Source organism: Ipomoea nil, unplaced genomic scaffold, assembly GCF_001879475.1.
Source record: "Ipomoea nil cultivar Tokyo-kokei standard unplaced genomic scaffold, Asagao_1.1 scaffold1895, whole genome shotgun sequence".
In the NCBI taxonomy this organism is placed as follows: domain Eukaryota; kingdom Viridiplantae; phylum Streptophyta; class Magnoliopsida; order Solanales; family Convolvulaceae; genus Ipomoea; species Ipomoea nil.
Window position 1 is genome coordinate 1,100,831 of NW_017618323.1, and position 18,948 is coordinate 1,119,778.

Below are 18,948 nucleotides of genomic sequence, written 5' to 3' on the forward strand. Positions count from 1 at the left end.
GGAAACCCCACAACCCTTTCGAGCCCCGTTTTGTGATCCTAGCCGGCAAAGGACCACGCGGAAGTAAACCAACTTAGATTTCCCATAGCTGATTGGCTCAAACCAAAGGGGCAATGATTTAAACTCGTAACCTTATGGTTACAAGTGTAGATGCCTTGTGACCCTAGCCGGTAAAAGACCACAAGGAAGTAAACCAACTTAGGTTTTCCATAGACCTTAGCTGACTGGCTCAAACCAAGGAGGCAAAGATTTCGTGACCTTATGATTACAAGTGCAGATGTCTTGTCATCTTAGCTGGGGTTACCCCAAGCTGGTTTCTTTTTGTTCTTCTTTTCCATACTGGATTGCATCCAAATCTCGCAATATAAAATGAAACTAATCTAACCGATACAGGAAGTTTTTCATTTCCCATCAGCAGTGTATTGATGTAAAAAAAGGGGGTGTTTGGTAAATAGCTATTAGCTGGTAGCTAATTGGGTTACTGAGTTTGACTAATTAATAAAATTAGCTGATTGAAGGAAAGTGTTTGGTAAATTAACTGTTAACTGATAGCTGATTACATGCAAAATTACTTTCTCAAAAAGCTGATCGAAAAAAACTGTTTTGAACAACTTTTTGAATTTTAGCATTTTAGAGTAATAAGTTGTTACAAAAAAACTAATTAATCAAACACTCATATGAATTATTTAACTAAGTCAAACAACTAATAGTGGTCAAATAAACTAAAATTAACTGTTACCAAACAGGGCCAAAATCTATTCAAGGCAATGTAGCAAAGCTTTTTAGTGTAAACAACAAACTATATGTCAACACTACAAGTGTATATACATCAGTTTCTCATTCTAGTGGTGTGCCAATGCTTCAGGTCTACAAATTTTAAACAACAAACTATGTGTAAACACAAGTTATATACATCAGTTTGTCATTCTCAAGAATGCCATTGCTTCAGCTCTAGAAATTCTTCTTCTCTTGGGACTAGGTGACTTTGAGATGGACAATAAAAATAGCACAGAAATCCAGAAACAGAAACTGCGGGCCGCTTATTCTCTGTAGATCCAGCAGATATTTGTCTTCCGGAGTTTTGTAAAGCTGGAACAATATTCATATTAATCCACAATGTTTGGCCATTTTTGCATATAAGAAATGTAAACTAACAGGATATGTAAAATGGAGAGAGTGTTGCTACTAATTTGCCCGTCACCTGGAGATAGAGTTTTGTGTGTGGGGGAAGGTGAGGAAGGAGAAGATAAATCTCAAGTGGGAAGAGATGAGATGGATAAGGTCTACGGAAAGAATGTCAATTACTATTAAGTTTTTTTGGGGGTGACGAGGGAAACCCGTAGCCACTACTCAAGGGTCTGCATTGGATAAACGCTGCCTTGTAATCCTAGCCGACAAAGGACCACAAGGAGGTAAACCAGCCTAGGTTGCCCATAGCTGAATAAACGCTGCCTTGTGATCCTAGCTGACAAAGGACCACAAGGAGGTAAACCAGCCTAGGTTGCCCATAGCTGACTGGCTCAAACCAAGAAGGCTAGGATTCAAACTCGTGACCTTGTGGTTACAAGTTTGTATCCTTAACCAACTTGGCCGGGGTTAACCCGAATTACTATTAAATTGATTTCATTAAGAGATGCAAAAATTGCTTCAATACAAGAAATAGGACCTCAGGTAGCCTACCTATCTAAAATAATTCACCAATCTGTTCAAATCATTCTAAGTTAAGAATGTGGAGGGACCAAATTAGGGGGAAACATTGGGAAATCCAAACCAGTAATCACAAAATTGTCCTATTTCATTTCTAATCAGAAAAGGATGATTAACAACAATTAAGATTTTGTATCCAGATCACAGTAGATGTAAGAAGATTAACAAGATACTAGTTCTATAAGTGATACTTAAGGTAGTTTGTGTTTAGAGTGGCAGCTGGTGCAAGATGGTTGACTAAGAAAAAGAGCTTAGAGGAGTACCTGCATTTCAAACTTCACCACAACTTGAGACAGTAGACCATTTGCATTTGCAGCAGTTTGACTAACAGTAATACAGTCATCACTCATACAATTGTTGGTTGTAGTACGAATTGGATTATGCGAATAGCACCACATGCACTTCATATTATAGTGTCCGATTTTTTTCCACCGAACATTCAATTCTTGCATGGCTCCCAGAACTTGAGTCATTATCTCTTGTGGAGTTGCCGGGGACTGGCAAGCAATCAATTAGAACAATCATTATGGATTTAAAAGATGCTGCCATTTACGTGTACTGAAAATTGAACTCCAAGAGAAACATATAGATTCTGAGACATTTTTGTTGTACCATCCTATATTTTCTAAAGAGAGCAAATCATGTAAATGGAAAACTTGCATAAGTCTGTCTGTACCCTGTAGTTGTTAGGAGTTTAGGGCTTAAGGTCAACTACTCTAGTCTGAACACAAAATGACTACTAACCTGAAGTCCAACAAGCCACTTTTTCTCTCTTGACGACAATGGTCTTGAACTTATGTCATAAGAAAATCCATGGCCAACAGACATCTGAGAGTCAATATTTGAAAACAATCCTGGGGAAAAAGGCTCCTGAGGAAACACAAGTAAAAACAAAATCCAATATGGTTGAAACTGTCAGTTTTGAATGCATTTAGGTGAAAGAAAAAGAATTAGATACCAAAACAAATTACAAATAAAGGACTGAAGCAGAAAAGGTGACAAGTCATGCTACACACCAAAATGTAGAGGATAGCACTGGAAAAAAAAAATTCATGTTGTGCTGCTGAATGAAAATGGAAGATATTCAAGGTACTAAAGGACTTCATGAAGGGCATACCATTGAATCCTCAAACTCAGCTCCCAAATAGCCACCAGAAACAAGGGATCGGCTATCATACAGCAAGTAGTATGCAACAGTAGCCTGAACAAATTAAAGTAAGACAGATCAGAGAAGAAAAATAGTACCTATCATTTCTCTTTCTTCCTTTCCATTATTCTCTCTTACTGACTGAAAGGAAATTAGTTATGGTTACTTAAATCTTGTCATGAGTATTAGCTGAATATTGTTCCAAACTGTTCCTCAAGTGATTATATGCATCTGAAATAAGCCCAGAAAGTGAAAAGATATACACAGAGAACTGACTGATTTAGTGATGTGGGCCAAATTCAAGGTCAAAAAGTAGGATATCACACAGCCAGTTCAAAGTTTCCCCCTTTTTCTTTTTTCTTCTTTTTATTCTCTAGTAACGCATATTTACATGGAGGGAAACAAAAGAGAATAAAATGTAATGAACCAAATCTAAAATTGCAAGGTAATTGGCTCCAAGCAGCATACATCATTTTGTTCTCTATTTTGCAGAGATGCTAGTAGCTGGCCTCTGTCAAATCCCTTTCTAATTACTTCTTGCAGTATCTCCTCATCAATCTGCATAGGGGTAAGTGGGCAAGCTTATGTTAAAATTCAGACATGTAGGAAGGGAGAGTATGAACAATCAAGTTTAAATTGCAAAAGGTTAAAATAAGGGGAAGGAGCCCATTAGATGAAAAATAAATTCAATATTTCAAGTCCAACAGATTTCTAAACAGTCGTTTGTTGTTTATTAATTCAATATGAACAACTAATGTCTTGGCTTGAGATTTGAAAAACTAATAAATTTTTCTCAACCTTGGAAAACCAAAATGGGAGAAATGATTTGGAGACTGTCAGAAAGAGATTATATTTTGCCTCATTCATTATGTGTAAGCAATACTGAGAGAAGAATATTGATTTCCATTGAAGATTGTTGACTGTCAAACTAGCAAAAGTAAACTAGAATGATTGACACAAGCAGATCATGGATGAGAGAACAAGCCTTCTTTAAGTGCTGCATTGCATCAGGTGGAGGAACTGCCAAATAGCGAGGAAGATGAGCCTTGAACCAATGATGCTGACGAATTTGAGGTATAGTTATTCTCTTCAAAGGATCAACAATCAGCATCCGTGGAATCAAATCTCTAGCTCCAGCTGACAAATGACTTGGAAGAGTGTACAAACCACCCTGAATGACAATGTTATTGACCACACAAACAGCCATTAGTTAAATATTGTCAATTGTCGTAATCTATTGAAATTCAACAAAAAGATGATCAGTAGTCTTGCCTTTATTTTTTTGAAAAGGTTAGGAATGTTCTCATCATCAAAAGGAAGAGTGCCACAAAGAAGAGCATATAATATTACACCACAACTCCAAACATCTACCTCAGGACCAGCATAAAGTTTACCAGACACAACCTGCAGAAAGGTTTCAGAGAACAAATTCAGTGATTCAATTAGCTGCATCATTAAGTGAGTCAGCAATTATGTTACAAAATGCATTGCATGGATTTGACACCTCTGGTGCTGCGTAATTTGGGCTCCCACAACTCGTCTTAAGAAAATGGCCATCTCGCATAATATTACTCAAACCAAAATCAGCTATCTTCACATTGTGTCTGGAATCCAATAGCAGGTTTTCAGGCTTGAGGTCCCGGTGAACCACCCTGTTCCTATGACAGTATTCTACCCCAGCAATTATCTGATTGCAATGAAATGACCATCGAATAAGTATGGAAAAAAAAATACAGCATTTAAATTACAAACAAGCTTATACCTCCATTCCATCAGATTGCTTTTATTATAGTATTTTACACTGTAATTAATAAAATCTAATAAAAGGAAATTCTACCTGCTGGAAGAAACTACGAGATTCATCCTCTTGTAATCTGCCTTTTTCTACAATATAATCAAATAGCTCTCCAGACTTCACATACTCCATGACAACAAATATGTCAGTTGGTGTCTCTATGACCTCATAGAGCCGTATAACATGTGGGTGCACAAATAATCTACATATCTTTGTTTCCCTTCTTACTGCAAGATATCACAAACATTTAGAAAGTTTGCAGAAGGCTTTCAAATTTCCAAAGGTGAAGGAACCACTATATCAAAACACATCATGGAAAGAGAAAAGCACCAAATGCCATAGAACACAAATTCTTATACAAAAAATAAAAAATCTTCAAATCAAGCACAATTTTTTTTAAAAAAAAGTATTGGTTAAAGTGTTACTTCATACATTTTTCCTCCATGTCAGGGCTCCTCATTTTCCTGCGGTTAAGTATCTTGATAGCCACTTTGTGTCCAGTCAGCAAATGTTCAGCAATTTTCACCTTACCAAATGAACCATGGCCAAGAGTTTTTCCAATCCTGTAATTTCTTAGAGGGTTATCACTAGCACCACCTCCTCTGTTATCCATTTACACCACCCGATTGAACACTGCAACAAAAAAAAAAAAATGATAATCCATCAGAGGCTTAAATATCAAAGATACAAGCATACAAGCTAAAGTGCACGCACACACAAAAAGAATTTGAAAAAACCATAATGATTTCCATTTCCATCAAACTGATCAAAGAACTCCATTTGACCAGATTTCGTGTTTTTCAACTATGGAGAATGCAGATTTTACATGCTAAATAGTAAAGAGCACCCAAAAACCAATTTTTACCAAAACTAACGACAAAGCCAAACTCAGAAACCTACCAAATCAAAACTTAAGTAAACTGATAGTTAGCTAAAACAATCACGAAACAGCAACAGGAGCAAGCCTATTAGAGCCTCTTAATCGACATTCAACCCAAGACTCTGAGCTCCAAATCATGATTCAAACCTAAAAAACAGTTCGAATTAACTAACTCTAAGCAGAGCCAATTATAGATAGTAAACGCCATGAGTAAAAGCAGAAACTTGTTTAATTTTAGTAATGATGAGTACTTGAACTTAATTACATAATAATACCTGAAAAATGGATCTCAAACACCGAGCAATGGAAAGTCCGCTAGAGAGAGAGGGAGTGAGAACTTCGAGGTAGCAAAATAAAATCTAAAAAGTAAAAAAAATAATTAAAAGAAGTCCGAAATCGTGAAAGGAAAGCATAGTGAATGGAGGTTTGTACTTTTCTGCCTCAGAGTCTACTCAGCAATACGCATCGGATTACGGATATCGACAACTGATTCTTTTGTACAAATCCCTACGTTTTTTCTTTCTTTCGTATAATTAAGAGTTAATTACTGAAATAGTATAATTACTGAAATGGTCCCTTGACTATAGAAAAATTATTAATTTAGTCCTTAATTATTTTTTTGACTAATTAAGTCCCTCAACTTTAAAAATTTTAACCAATTTAGTTCTCCGTTTGTTTGACCGTTAGTCAATCGTTAACTTGAGACCAAATTGGTCATTTGCTATAGTCAAGGGACCATTTTGGTAATTAATTTTAAGGGTGGGCAAATCGGATCAGTTTTCTCCAACCGAACTGTACCAAACTAGTTAGATTCGATAATATACCGAACAACCGAACAGTAATAGATTCTTGTATATCGAACGGTTCGGTAAAAACTCGAACTGAACTGAATTGTTCGGTAAAAATCGAACCGAACTGAATACCGTTTGAACTTTGGATTGCTATTTTGAACGGCAGAGCAAGCAGCAAGAGACTTGGATTTACTTTTTATTAATTTATTTATTTATTTATGTATTTTATTATTATTATTATTATTATTATTATTATTATTATTATTATTATTATTATTATTATTATTATTATTATTATTATTATTATTATTATTATTATTATTATTATATTTAAAAAAAATCAAACGGTATTCGGTTAAGTTCAATTTTTTACCGAACAATTGGATCGGTTTTTATCGTACCGTTCGGTATACAAAAATCTAATACCGTTCGGTTGTTCGGTATAATTACCAAACCAAATTAGTTCAGTTCGGTTTGGCACGGTTCGGTTCGAGAAAACTAAACCGAATTGCCCACCCTCAAAAATCTGATTTTCAATATCAAAAACTACAAAAGTGTCATCGGAGATGAAATTCTCATTGTCCCCTAAAGTTAATTACCAAAATGGTCCCTTGACTATAGCGAAATTACCAATTTGGTCCCAAGTTAACGGTTGACTAACGGTCAAACAAACGGAGGACCAAATTGGTTAAGATTTTTAAAGTAGAGGGACTTAATTGGTTAAAAAAATAGTCAAGGACCAAATTGGTAATTTTGCTATAGTCAAGGGACCATTTCGGTAATTAACTCTATAATTAATTAATCAATTTCTTAAAAAAAATTAATCAATTAAAATATCTTTACTTTTTAACCCAATTAATGCAATGATAATATTTTAAAAAAATTCTACTACATATACTTTCAAATCTTACTCCTTCAATTTTATGTTTTGATGTAACGGGCTCTGATAAGCTATTTTTTTTTTTTATTTTTATGTGGGTTCCAATATATGTGTCTATATCAAGGTTTTGTGTGTGGAGTAAAAAACTAAAAATTGAGAGTACACATAGCATTTTCCTATGTTAAAAGATGTAAATTCAATTATCTTTAAGGGCTTGAGGCTTGTTTAGTTTACAAAATGAGAGATTGATAAGATTATGGTGATAGTGAAACTATAAGAATGTAAGATTATTTTATGGGGTTGATGGGTAAATATGCATAAAGAATTGAACCGTATAGTCGGTTTTGTCAAGAAGTCACCCAATCGGTCCGTCATAGACATCAACTCGACGGGAATAAATCACTTGTAATCAAACATACCGCTCGTACCGATGGGTCTCGTGACAAAAGAATATGGTCTCGGATCACCCTTGGAATCGCCCCAACGTAAAGCCACCCGGCCGGTTTACCGTAGGTTGACCGGTCGACCTACACTGTGACGTAGCCTAAAGAGCCACTAATGTAATTTATACGACAAGTTATAGGGGCCAACATGCGCCTGCAGAGCGGCGGCTGACAACCTGCATAAATAACGGCTTTGCCTCCTCGATTAGTCAACCTACGCATAGCTGCAGAGCAACCGTCTGACCAAGCCAACGAGAAGACGACACGTCAAGCCACTTGCAGCAGGTGCATTAAATGCGTAGACCGACTTAGTATAAATAGGGAGGGTCTCCCCCTCATTTCTCATATTCATCTCATTACAATATCTACTCTCTACTACGTGTAATCTTCACTCTATAATATCAACTTGCTCATAAATTGCACTCTGCAATTACAGTCTGCACTATTTTAGCAACCTACACATTAGTTATGCAAAAACGCACCAATAGTGTTAGGAAATGCACAACAATGAAATGCACCAATTCACCACAAAACACACAATATATAACATAGAGATCAAATGCGGAGGAGGTGTCCAGGTGAAACATGCGAGTGAATGGTAGCCATTGATCTTGTCGCCATTTTTTTTTATCAATTCTAAAAAAAAAAATAGAAATCAAAGAATTTCATGAGTCCCAATCAACCGAGCCACCAGGTTTGAGAATAAGGTGGGATCCCTGGATCTAGTCAACCGTGCCGATTGAACACTGATTAAAAATAAACGCGGTGATATTTTGGTAATTTTGTGTATTGTTGAAACTTAAGGTGCATATTTTATGTGCTTAAGGTGCGTCATTTTGACACTTAAGGTGCATTATTGTTGAAACTTAAAGTGCGTCATTCTAAAGCTTAAGGTGCGTCTTTTCAAAACTTTAAGGTGCAATGTTTTAACACTTAGAGGGCGTTTGGTTCATAGAATGTTAGATTACCTTAAGGAATGTTAGATTGCTGGGAATGTTAGATTATCGGGAATGTTAGATTCCTGTGTTTGGTTTAAAACTAAGATATGTAAATAAGACAACGGTAATAAGATAAATTGATTAAAACGTCTAAAGCCCAACATTAGTAATAAGACAAGGGAATGTGAGATTACCTAAGAAATTGGAGGGTATTTCACATTCCTTTCCCATAGCTAAAAACTTAATGCAGAGGTTATCAGACATTCCCTGGGAAAGTTACAAACCTGAACCAAACATGAAAATCTTATATTACCAAGCAAATATAATCTTGGTTATCTTATATAACCTGAACCAAACGCCCCCTTAAGGTGCACCATTTTAACATTTAAGATGCATCAGTTATACACTTGAGCTGCATAAGTTCTCTACTTACGTTGCAGTATTTTAACACTTAAAGTGCTTGATTTTGTCATATAAGATGCGTCTTTGTAACACTTAAGATGCGTCATTTCTACACTTAGCTTCTGCCTTTTAAGACACACGTTTTCTTTTTCATTAATTTGAGTCGTTTTATCAATGACTCAAATCTCACTGCATATTTCACCTGCCACAGCACCATCATTAGCCCTCCCAACCAGGGGCGAACCCAGCAAGGGGGCAGTGCCCCCCCCCCCCCTCACCCCACCCCACCCCACCCCACCGCCATCACATATATAACCCTTGTATGTATATATGTATATATAGTACAAGTTTTAGTATATGTATACTAAAATAGATAAAAGCTTAAAAAAAAAAATGACTAGACCAAGTGGCAAGACATGCCTCTTGTCTTTGTATAAGTGGCCAGGGTTTGAATTCTCAATGTGTGTGCAGGAACAAAGTGTTTATGTTATATTTTTTATCACTTTTAAATACTTCGTATTAATTAATTGTGAGATTTACACATACATATATATAACTTTCTTGGTTTGATGTGTTTTATTTTTCGTTCACATCCAACAATATTTATTCTATACTTTATTTTTTTTATCAAACTTATCTCTTTTTTTATTATTATCAAACTATCTCTTTTGTTTTAATGCGTTTCGCCCCCACTGAACAAGTTTTCTGGGTCCGCCACGGCTCCCAACCAATGCCGCCATGGCTGCAGTTGAAGTTCTGTTCCAATACAGAGTTGTGAGGGCTTATCATGATGATGATGCAGAAACTGGGGGTTTCTCAGCTGCTTTGGAGGGGTTGTTCATTGCATATCTGTACGCTCTTCTCCTCGTACTCGACACCATTGTCGCCTACTTTTTCTTCACAACTTGTTAGGTGGACAAATATGGAAGGAAGATTGCCCAAGATCAATCCTTAGCTTGCTGTTGCACGAGTATAAAGATTGTTGAAGACCTTCCCTGATTTTTTTTAAATTTATTTATAAATTTATTGGTGAAAAGAATCCAAATATTTATACTTTTGAACTAAGAAAATTTCACTTTTTTTATCTCCTAACTATTATACATGAATCACATTTGGTTCTTGGCTATTAAAATTTTCTAATTAGGTACATGATATGTAATTTTTATTAAATTTAGTCATGCTGTCCAATTTCCAAATCAAATATTGTTAAGTACCACTTCCAAAAAAAAAGAGTATTGCATTTGCTTTTTCCCAGCACTTCCTGTAATAATTGGCCAAATAAAAATAATTAAACGACAAAGATCAAATGTAATACAAATTACGCAAACGCAATCATACACATCATTAAATTTTTTTAATCAAGAATCAATTTTGGATCATGTTATAATAGTTCAGGAATTAAAAGTGAAATTTATTCCTTTTGAACTTTTATGAGTTACAATTTCACTTTTGTAGAATTTTCTTTGGACGAGATATAAAATTTCAAATTTAATAGGAAACTATCAGTAAAAGCTTTAAATACAATTTTTTGGCTTGAGTTCTTTTTGCTAATACGCTTTTTAGGCTTTTATATCATAAACTTCCTACACTGTAATTGGATTATGGATAGGAGCTGCTAAATGGTAAGAGGCATTGCAGTTTCCCTTGACTTCAAGATCGATCAGTCATTTTGTCTTTTTGATTGATTTTGTACTTGCTATATACTGGTCATAATTGATACAAACTACAAAGTTAACATGTTTGAAAATCACTCCGAATAACCAGACATAAAAACGAACTGTCTAGATAACATATGAGTTGCCCAATTCATTGATTGTTTGGAAAACGATAAACTTACATGAATTCAACAAGTTTTTGATGTCATTAAGAACAAGATGACACGAAGAGGCTCCCGTGATATCGTTAAGACTTTGGACCACAAGTAGCAAGTCTGTTTCAACCTGTACTTTATCAAAGTTGTTTTGCTTCAATCAACTCAAAGCCTCGTGGATCGCTACTATCTCAACTTCTTTGCGCAAGAAGACCCCTACTGTTTCAACCTGTACTTTATCAAAGTTCACTACAAGAAAAATGCATATAGACAACACTAGAAAGACAACAGTTTTTAAGAAAAGTGTTGTCTTTTGTATAAAAGACAACAGTTTGGTCCAAAACCGTTGTCTTTGATGCAGCACTTTTGTCAAAGACAACGATTTTTACTTAACCGTTGTTATAAGTGTGTTGTCTTTGTGCATTTTGTGAAAAGACAACACCACAACAACAACGGTTTTTTAAAACCGTTGTCTATGTGCGTTTTTTTTTTTTTTAAAAAGACAACGATTTTTTTAACCGTTGTCGTTGGTGTGTTGTCTTTAAGCGCACTAGAATACACAACACTAGAAAGACAACGGTTATTTAAAACCGTTGTCTTTGTGCGTTCTTTTTTTTTTTTAAAGACAACGGTTTTATTTAACCGTTATCGTTGGTGTGTTGTCTTTAAGCGCACTAGAATACACAACACTACAAAGACAACGGTTTTTTAAAACCGTTGTCTTTGCGGATTATTATTTTATAAAAGACAACGGTTTTATTTAACCGTTATCATTTATGTGTTGTCTTTAATAGCACTTGAATACACGACACTACAATGACAACGGTTTTATATAACCGTTGTCGTTGCGCGTTCTTTATTTGTTTAAGACAACGGTTTTATTTAACCGTTGTTATTGGTATGTTGTCTTTAAGCGTATTTGAATACACAACACTACAAAGACAACGGAATAACCGTTGTCTTTGCGCATCATTATTTTATAAAAGACACAATTGTATAAAATGAAAACAAGGATGTTAACAACAAGAGTTGAACCTATGACCTCAAACATAACAAATAAGGTTTAACCAACTAAGCAACACAAACTTTTATGTACTAAAGTGCAACATCTGATATATAACTGGGTTGCTTCTGTGTAAACCAAGACAACAATTTTATAAAGTAAGTTAAAGATGCCTCTAGGAAGAATTAAACACAAGACTTTAAACATAATTTAACATAACAAACAAAGCTAAACCCACCAAGCTACACCAACCCTTATTTATTCAAGTGCAACATTTAAGATATAACGAGTTTGGTTCTGTGTTGTCTCTGAGAACCAAGACAATGATTGTATAAAATATAGGTTAAAATGCCACCAAGAAAGATAAAACCCAAGACCTCTAACATATCAAACAAAGCTAAACCCACGAAGGCACACTTACTTTTGATTATTAAAGTGTTACACCCTATCTTTTACCTATAATTTGGACCTTCATTGTTTTTGTTACGAGATGAAAATAGATGTTTAGAAGATCTAGAACAAAAATAAAAATGTAATTAAATTTGTTTGTCCAAATATAATGATATACTACTACATAAATGATATACTACGTCATTTAATAGAAGACGGTTTTTTAAATAACCGACTTATGTTATATGTTGTTATACTACGACACATAATAGATAACGGTTTTCTAAATAACCGTCTTCTATTATATACTATGTCACTTAATACACATCGGTTTTTATATAACCGCCTTCTGTTATTATTTACGACGTTATATTAAATAACGTCACTATATATTTTGGTACAGACAATAATTTTTTTTTTTTGTAATATTTGCTGACGAAATATAATTTTTTGGTCAGTAAAGATATAGAATCAATGACGTTTTATAATAAACGTCCCTAAATGTTTTATTTTAAAATTTAATTTTAACATAAAACGTCAGAAAAATAAAAATATTTTACAGGAAAGATTTTTATCATTTGGCACTATTAAAAAGTAATATCTTCATAAAATAAAAAATATATCCCTAAGATGGCGCCATACCCAAATTTTGGCCTCAAAATTTTCACTAAGTGGCGCCTTCTCCCTAAACCTCCTCCCTCCTTAGTCCTTACGACTTATTCCTTCATCGGAGATTCAAGCTTATAGCCGGCAAGCATCACCTCAAACAGACGACGTTCTTCCTTTCTTCAGCCAAATTTATAGATCTGCTGGCAGCCTCTCTTCAAATCTGAGACCTTAGCCATTTCCGCCCGCCACCAATAGATCTGAAACCACAGCCGACGCCGACGCCCTTCCTCCGCCGTAGCTGCCATCCGACGCCACCGCTGCCTTTCCTCCACCGACGATGCCTCACTCGCGACCGCTACGTACCGACGCCAAACGCCACAACCATCCCCGAAGCCGCCATCCTTCACAACTGGTAAGTTTATTTATTTATTTTATATTTAATTTATTTCAATTTTTTGTTGATTTATTTCAAATATTATTGTTATTGTGATATTTTAAGAAATTTATTTTGAATTTTTGGATATATGTTTTGTACTGCATCAGTGCGTGCGCCTATGTGTTTGTATTTGAGTTTTTGGAGAAGGGATTGTCATTAGATACAAGGCCATATATTCTGTGTGTATCCTTGAATGCATGTTTTATTTATGTATGTGTATATGGTGGTGGTTTTGTTTTGTAATCTTAACTGTAGAAGTAAATTGTATTTGTTGCATACTTGTAGTGGCTACTTGTGGTTTCCAATAGATTTTTTTTAGTAAAATTTGTTAAATGCTGCAGATATATGATTGTTTTTCATATTTAATACTTTTTAGGTGGAAAACAATCCATATGACCCAAAGTTCACTCTTTAGAAGCAGAATTTTCAACCTTTCTTTAAGCAATGCCCATGTCTGATACACTTGCTTAATTCTAACCAAGTGTTCACCTCTGCTTTCAGTCTTTCCACAGCAGGCATAGAAAGGCATATATCTCTTTGAGAATGTGTAAGTATTCAGTGGTAGAGTGCCAAACTTTTTCGACAGAGGTTATGGTAACAGTGTGCAATCTTTACTAGCTGTTATCAAACTCAGACCTTTGATAACTGTGCATTCCTCCGGACATCCACATTCCTGCTTTCATATTTTGTATTTCATATTAGTTCAAAAGAGTGCATATGAACTTTTAAATGAAAATTATGATCAAATGAATGACCTTGTGATCTTACTAATAAATTGCATGCCTTTTCTTTGCTCGTAACTTTGAATAGATAGAACAGAGTTACATCAACAGCACAGTTCACATTTTTTCAGAGAATTGACGGGAACAATTCTGTTGAGAAGAGCTTTATTTCTTCAAAACTAATCACATTCATTAATGTTGTGTGCTTAGCTTTCTTGTGGAACTGCAGAAAGAACTGCTTCTCTCATATTGATGCCATAACAATTCAATCTCTCCTTTTGTGTTACAGCGTTAATGTGTTTGAAGGGGAAAGGGAAGAGCGGATGATGATGACAGGAATGCACACTGTTGTTGACATCTGTTGTGTGGGCTGCTGCAGTTGGCTTGGCTGGAAATATGTGAGTTTCTCATTCGTCACGTGACACACTTGAATCACCTATTGTTACACATGCTTCTGACATGGTTTCTCCAATAGTTTGTGGTGATAAGTTTGTGTTAATAACTCTAGTAATCTGCTGAGGACAAAAGCCAGAAATACAAGGAAGGGAAATTCATCCTGGAAAGGTATGTATTGCACTGATCGATACCTTTGGAATTCTCCTTTCCTTGTGCTTATATACCATACCAGATCAAGCTCTTTCTCCCACAATATGCTAGTTTCAATGCTCAATGGAACTCAATGCCCATTCTTTTCCTTAATCACCTAAGAGATATTTCAGGCTCAACTGGATCAGAAAACTTCAAATAAGAACTTCAATGAAGTGTTATACATGTTCATCACTAGTCCAAACTATTTATACGTTAGCAACTTAAAGAATGTCAAATGATTGTAATGTTTTATTTCCACTCGATATTTCATATTTAGGTAATTGTGCCCATGAAATCATCATGGTGAGTTCTGAATGGTGTGGGATAAATGCTTTTTTTTTTTTTAAAGGCAGTGTGCCAGAGTGGTCCAACTGAATATTTCATTAGTATTGATAACTAACATGCATAACCAGGAGAATTCCCTTAGCACACTGCTTTAGAAATGTGAAATGTGATAGTTGGATAAATCATTTTCTTTTGTTTTCTACTCAGTGTGGTCCAGCTGAATCTTTTATTAGTAGTGGTAACTAACATGCATAACCAAGAGGCATCCCTTAATAAAAATGTGATAGTTTATGATGGTGAAAAATTATCTTGATTATTACCATATGGATGGACACCGTAATTCAAGCTAAGCAGATGAATTTTATACACACATTGTTGAGAGTGTGACCATTGTTCAGAGAAGATTTACTATTATGTTTTAATGTGGCATTGCATATAGTCTATCTTCTTCTTATAAAAAAAAACAATAGACTATCCTTTCTAAGACTTCTACAAATTAGAAAATATGAAGTACTATTAAACACAACAATTATTGGCCTGTTTACATCTCAATTAATATACTTTGTTTTAGCATAAACATTGTTTACAACATTTCTAAAAATTTTTGTTATAGTACTGTTAATTGGATTTACCTTTTTATGGTTCCATACACTCACTCATTTGATCACAATGTTGCTTTTTGTTAGCTGAGAGATGTTTAACAAATGGCAAGCACAAAGATGGTGGGCAGATTGTCACTACCATATATGGGTGTAACATCTTGGAAGTTCAATGCTCGTTCGTGCAAATTCGAAGGAGTTGGGATAGCGTAACCGCGGCCAAGTTGGTCTGAGAGCAATGTTAAGTGTGACTGCAATGTTGGGAATATCACTGTGTGTCGTCACATTGTTGGAATGTAAGCCTTCTTGATCTTAATTCTTTGTGTAAACTAAGTTTCATGTTTATGACCATTGAGCTTGCATGTGCGATATAGTTTTAATATGGGAAGAATTACATAACTACATTGCACTAGTAGTAATGATTTTCATGTTTCAAATCAAACAATCACCTAACTTAAAATGGTTTCTTGGGGTGATGGGTGATTATATGATCTTACTGTTGAATTGTGTGCCCTACCTCAACTAAAAGCTTTAAATTGTTAGAGAATTGAGATATTTTTTGCTTTATTTATTATATTTGTTACTGAAGTTCATAAATTTCCAGGAGAGAGAGGGACAACTCTGAAGCTGAAAGAGCTCAGCATATTAAGCAACTTCATGAACTTCAGGAACATATTCAAGAGAAAGAACATCAGTTTATGGAATTGCAGGAACAGGTCAATTCATATGTACCATAATTTCTGAAAATACTTTCACTGCTTTGTAGTATGGTAACATGGAGAAACTGCATTATGGAATGCATTTGATACTTTTATAATTTAAAATATTTAAGTACTTGTGCAACATTAGCTGCTGATTAGAATTTTGCAGTCTGACAAATTGAATATTCTTCAATCTTCAGAACAGAATTGCAAAGGAAACCATTCTTTACAAAGACGAATAGATGAGGGAGGCCCATGCTTGGATGACTCGTCCTCAGGAGATCGATGCCTTGCAACAAGTTGAACAACGTGAACAAGCTGAACAATATAATCAGCTTTGGCTTGGTTGTTAGAGACAGGTTGCTTAGCATTTTTTTTTAAGTTTTATTTTGAATGACTTAGATTTTTAATGCATCAATAGGGAGTAGGTATGATTTGATCATTAGAATGTTGTGATCATTTAGATTTGGTTTGTGGAATTGTTTTTTTGTAGTATTATGACTTGGATGATATATGATTCAATTTGAATTGGTCATGGAAGTATTTAGACTTGTTAATTAGTTCTTTTGTATTTTGAACCATAGCTTGTGCAAAATTATGTAACTACACTTGGCTATGGTGAATGGATAAATTGATTTTTTATACGATTAAAATTTAAGCAGGTTAAAAATGGTTAAAAACCGTTGAGACAACACCGGTTTCAACAACATTGAATAGACAACGAGTCAAAAACCGTTGTCTTTGAAACAAACGACAACAGTTTAAAACCGTTGTCTATGTTCGTGACTTTTAACAACACCGGTTTCAACAACACTTAATAGACAACGATTAAAAAACCGTTGTCGTTTATAGAAAAGACAACGGTTAAAAACCGTTGTCTATGTGCGTGACTTTTAACAACACCGGTTTCAACACCACTTAATAGACAACGGTTAAAAAACCGTTGTCGTTTCGAGAAAAGACAACGGTTTAAAACCGTTGTCTATGTGAGTGACTTTTAACAACACCGGTTTCAACAACACTTAATAGACAACAGTTAAAAAACCGTTGTCGTTTCTAGAAAAGACAACAGTTTAAAACCGTTGTCTATGTGCGTGACTTACAACAACACCAGCTTCAACAACACTTAATAGACAACGGTTAAAAAACCGTTGTTGTTTCTAGAAAAGACAACGGTTAAAAACCGTTGTCTATGTGCGGGACTTACAACAACACCGGCTTCAACAACAGAAATTTTACCCCTACGACAACGGTTATTAACCGTTGTCTATGTGCATTTTTCTTGTAGTGGTTGTTTTGCTTCAATCAACTCAAAGCCTCGTGGATCGCTACTATCTCAACTTCTTTGCGCAAGAAGACCCCTATCTGTTAATGCCGTAGTTTCCGGGATTCAAGTGACGTGATCTTCAACAGCAAGCAAACGTTAAACTTCAAGCCAGTCAACTCTGCAAAGCTTCAAAATACAAAATCTTCAAAGCGGCTTCAAATCTTCAAATGCCTTCAAGGAGCTCTCAATTCTTCAAGTCTTCAAGTTGTTCTCAATGTATTTAAGGTGTGATTTAAAGAATGAAATTGAGTCTCTATAATGCAGTTTGTAACTAAAATTCCTCAACAAACTCAACTAATTTTTATTTAATTAAATTAATTAATTATCTACTAAAATGAACCTTAGCCAAATCAAATCTAGGTTCATTATTCTATCATCTAATTCAAATTCAAATTAAATTATAATTATCTAATTCAAATATAATAAAAATATATTATATTTAAATTATAATTATAATTATAATTCAATTATGAAATGGGTTTGGACCAATTAATTAATTAATTCAATAGCCCAAATCAAATTTACTTAGACTAATTAAATTAATTTAATTATCATAACCCAATTAATTAAATTGAACTAATAATCAACTCCAAAATTGGGCTCAATAATAATTTAATCGATCCACTTGTCGACTTCAAATTTTCTATGCCTACAATCACCATTTGATAATAATTTGTATCTTTAAGTAAATTTGATTTCATCTTTTTGAATCTTTTTCCATAATACTTGATATTATTGAGTTTTCATTAGTACTAATTCAGATAATACAATTGTAATACTCTTGAATTTCTTGAGAGCATAGATTCATCTTGATAATACGTTCATTGGTCCAAACAACTCTTGGTAATACTCCACTGGAACCGAAGTTAATTAGTAGTAATTCCGTGATTGAAAACAAGAAGCACCAGTGGTCTAGTGGTAGAATAGTACCCTGCCACGGTACAGACCCGGGTTCGATTCCCGGCTGGTGCAACTCATTGGAGCAATGATGATAGGTTAAGCTGTTGTGGTGATTGGGTCGCCACGGTTTGTCTGATATTACACGGAAGATAATCAGCGCCTCTGAGTTCCTTCCCTTTTTTTGGTAATTTGGTGGACTATTTCCACATAATTAGAAGAATCTCCCCAATACGTTTGACATTTTTTTTATGTTCAAATTATTTTATAGTAAATATTTAATATTTAATATTTAATGTATTGTGGATGTATAAATATTATGTAATTAACCATATTTTGTCACGTTGTTAAAAAGATAAATTTGATCTTATTAAATCTTTGAATATTTAATTGAAATAAATTTGTCATTATTTTTAAGAATATGTATAACCATCAATCTTTAATTTTGTTGTAGAGATAAAGTACAAATAAGTTACTCAATTATTTGGGAAATAATAATTAAGCCATCGAATTCAAATAACCTTCAATTACAGAGCAAATAAGTCACTGAATCCGGAAAAAAAAATTAACATTTTAAACAGGTTAAATCTAAATTTTT

At 34.5% G+C, this 18,948-nt stretch overlaps 1 protein-coding gene, 1 long non-coding RNA gene and 1 other non-coding gene across 5 annotated transcripts; 2 read left to right on the plus strand and 1 right to left on the minus strand.

Moving 5' to 3' along the window:
• Positions 1 to 756: 756 nt before the first annotated feature.
• Positions 757 to 5,949, minus strand: LOC109193562 (SNF1-related protein kinase catalytic subunit alpha KIN10-like). 3 transcript variants are annotated; one of them, XM_019344424.1, is made up of 11 exons: positions 5,805 to 5,949; positions 5,082 to 5,288; positions 4,692 to 4,876; positions 4,359 to 4,541; positions 4,127 to 4,258; positions 3,840 to 4,025; positions 3,323 to 3,412; positions 2,825 to 2,908; positions 2,452 to 2,577; positions 1,971 to 2,204; positions 757 to 1,089 (listed from the first exon to the last, which is right to left on the minus strand). In XM_019344424.1, the coding sequence occupies exons 2-11, from the start codon at positions 5,260 to 5,262 to the stop codon at positions 976 to 978; spliced, it is 1,515 nt and encodes a 504-aa protein (XP_019199969.1). In that variant the 5' UTR covers positions 5,263 to 5,288; positions 5,805 to 5,949; the 3' UTR covers positions 757 to 975. The 3 variants fall into 3 exon arrangements, with proteins under 3 accessions (XP_019199969.1, XP_019199967.1, XP_019199968.1); XM_019344422.1 differs by having other exon boundaries at positions 5,082 to 5,282; positions 5,805 to 5,948; XM_019344423.1 differs by lacking the exon at positions 5,805 to 5,949 and adding an exon at positions 5,550 to 5,651 and having other exon boundaries at positions 5,082 to 5,282.
• A 10,036-nt stretch (positions 5,950 to 15,985) lies between these two features.
• LOC109193540 lies at positions 15,986 to 16,361 on the plus strand. Its single transcript, XR_002056301.1, has 2 exons — positions 15,986 to 16,141; positions 16,327 to 16,361. It is a non-coding gene; the product is annotated as an uncharacterized LOC109193540 (long non-coding RNA).
• A 1,993-nt stretch (positions 16,362 to 18,354) lies between these two features.
• On the plus strand, positions 18,355 to 18,425 carry TRNAG-GCC. Its single transcript has one exon. It is a non-coding gene; the product is annotated as a tRNA-Gly (tRNA).
• The last annotated feature ends 523 nt before the right edge of the window (positions 18,426 to 18,948 follow it).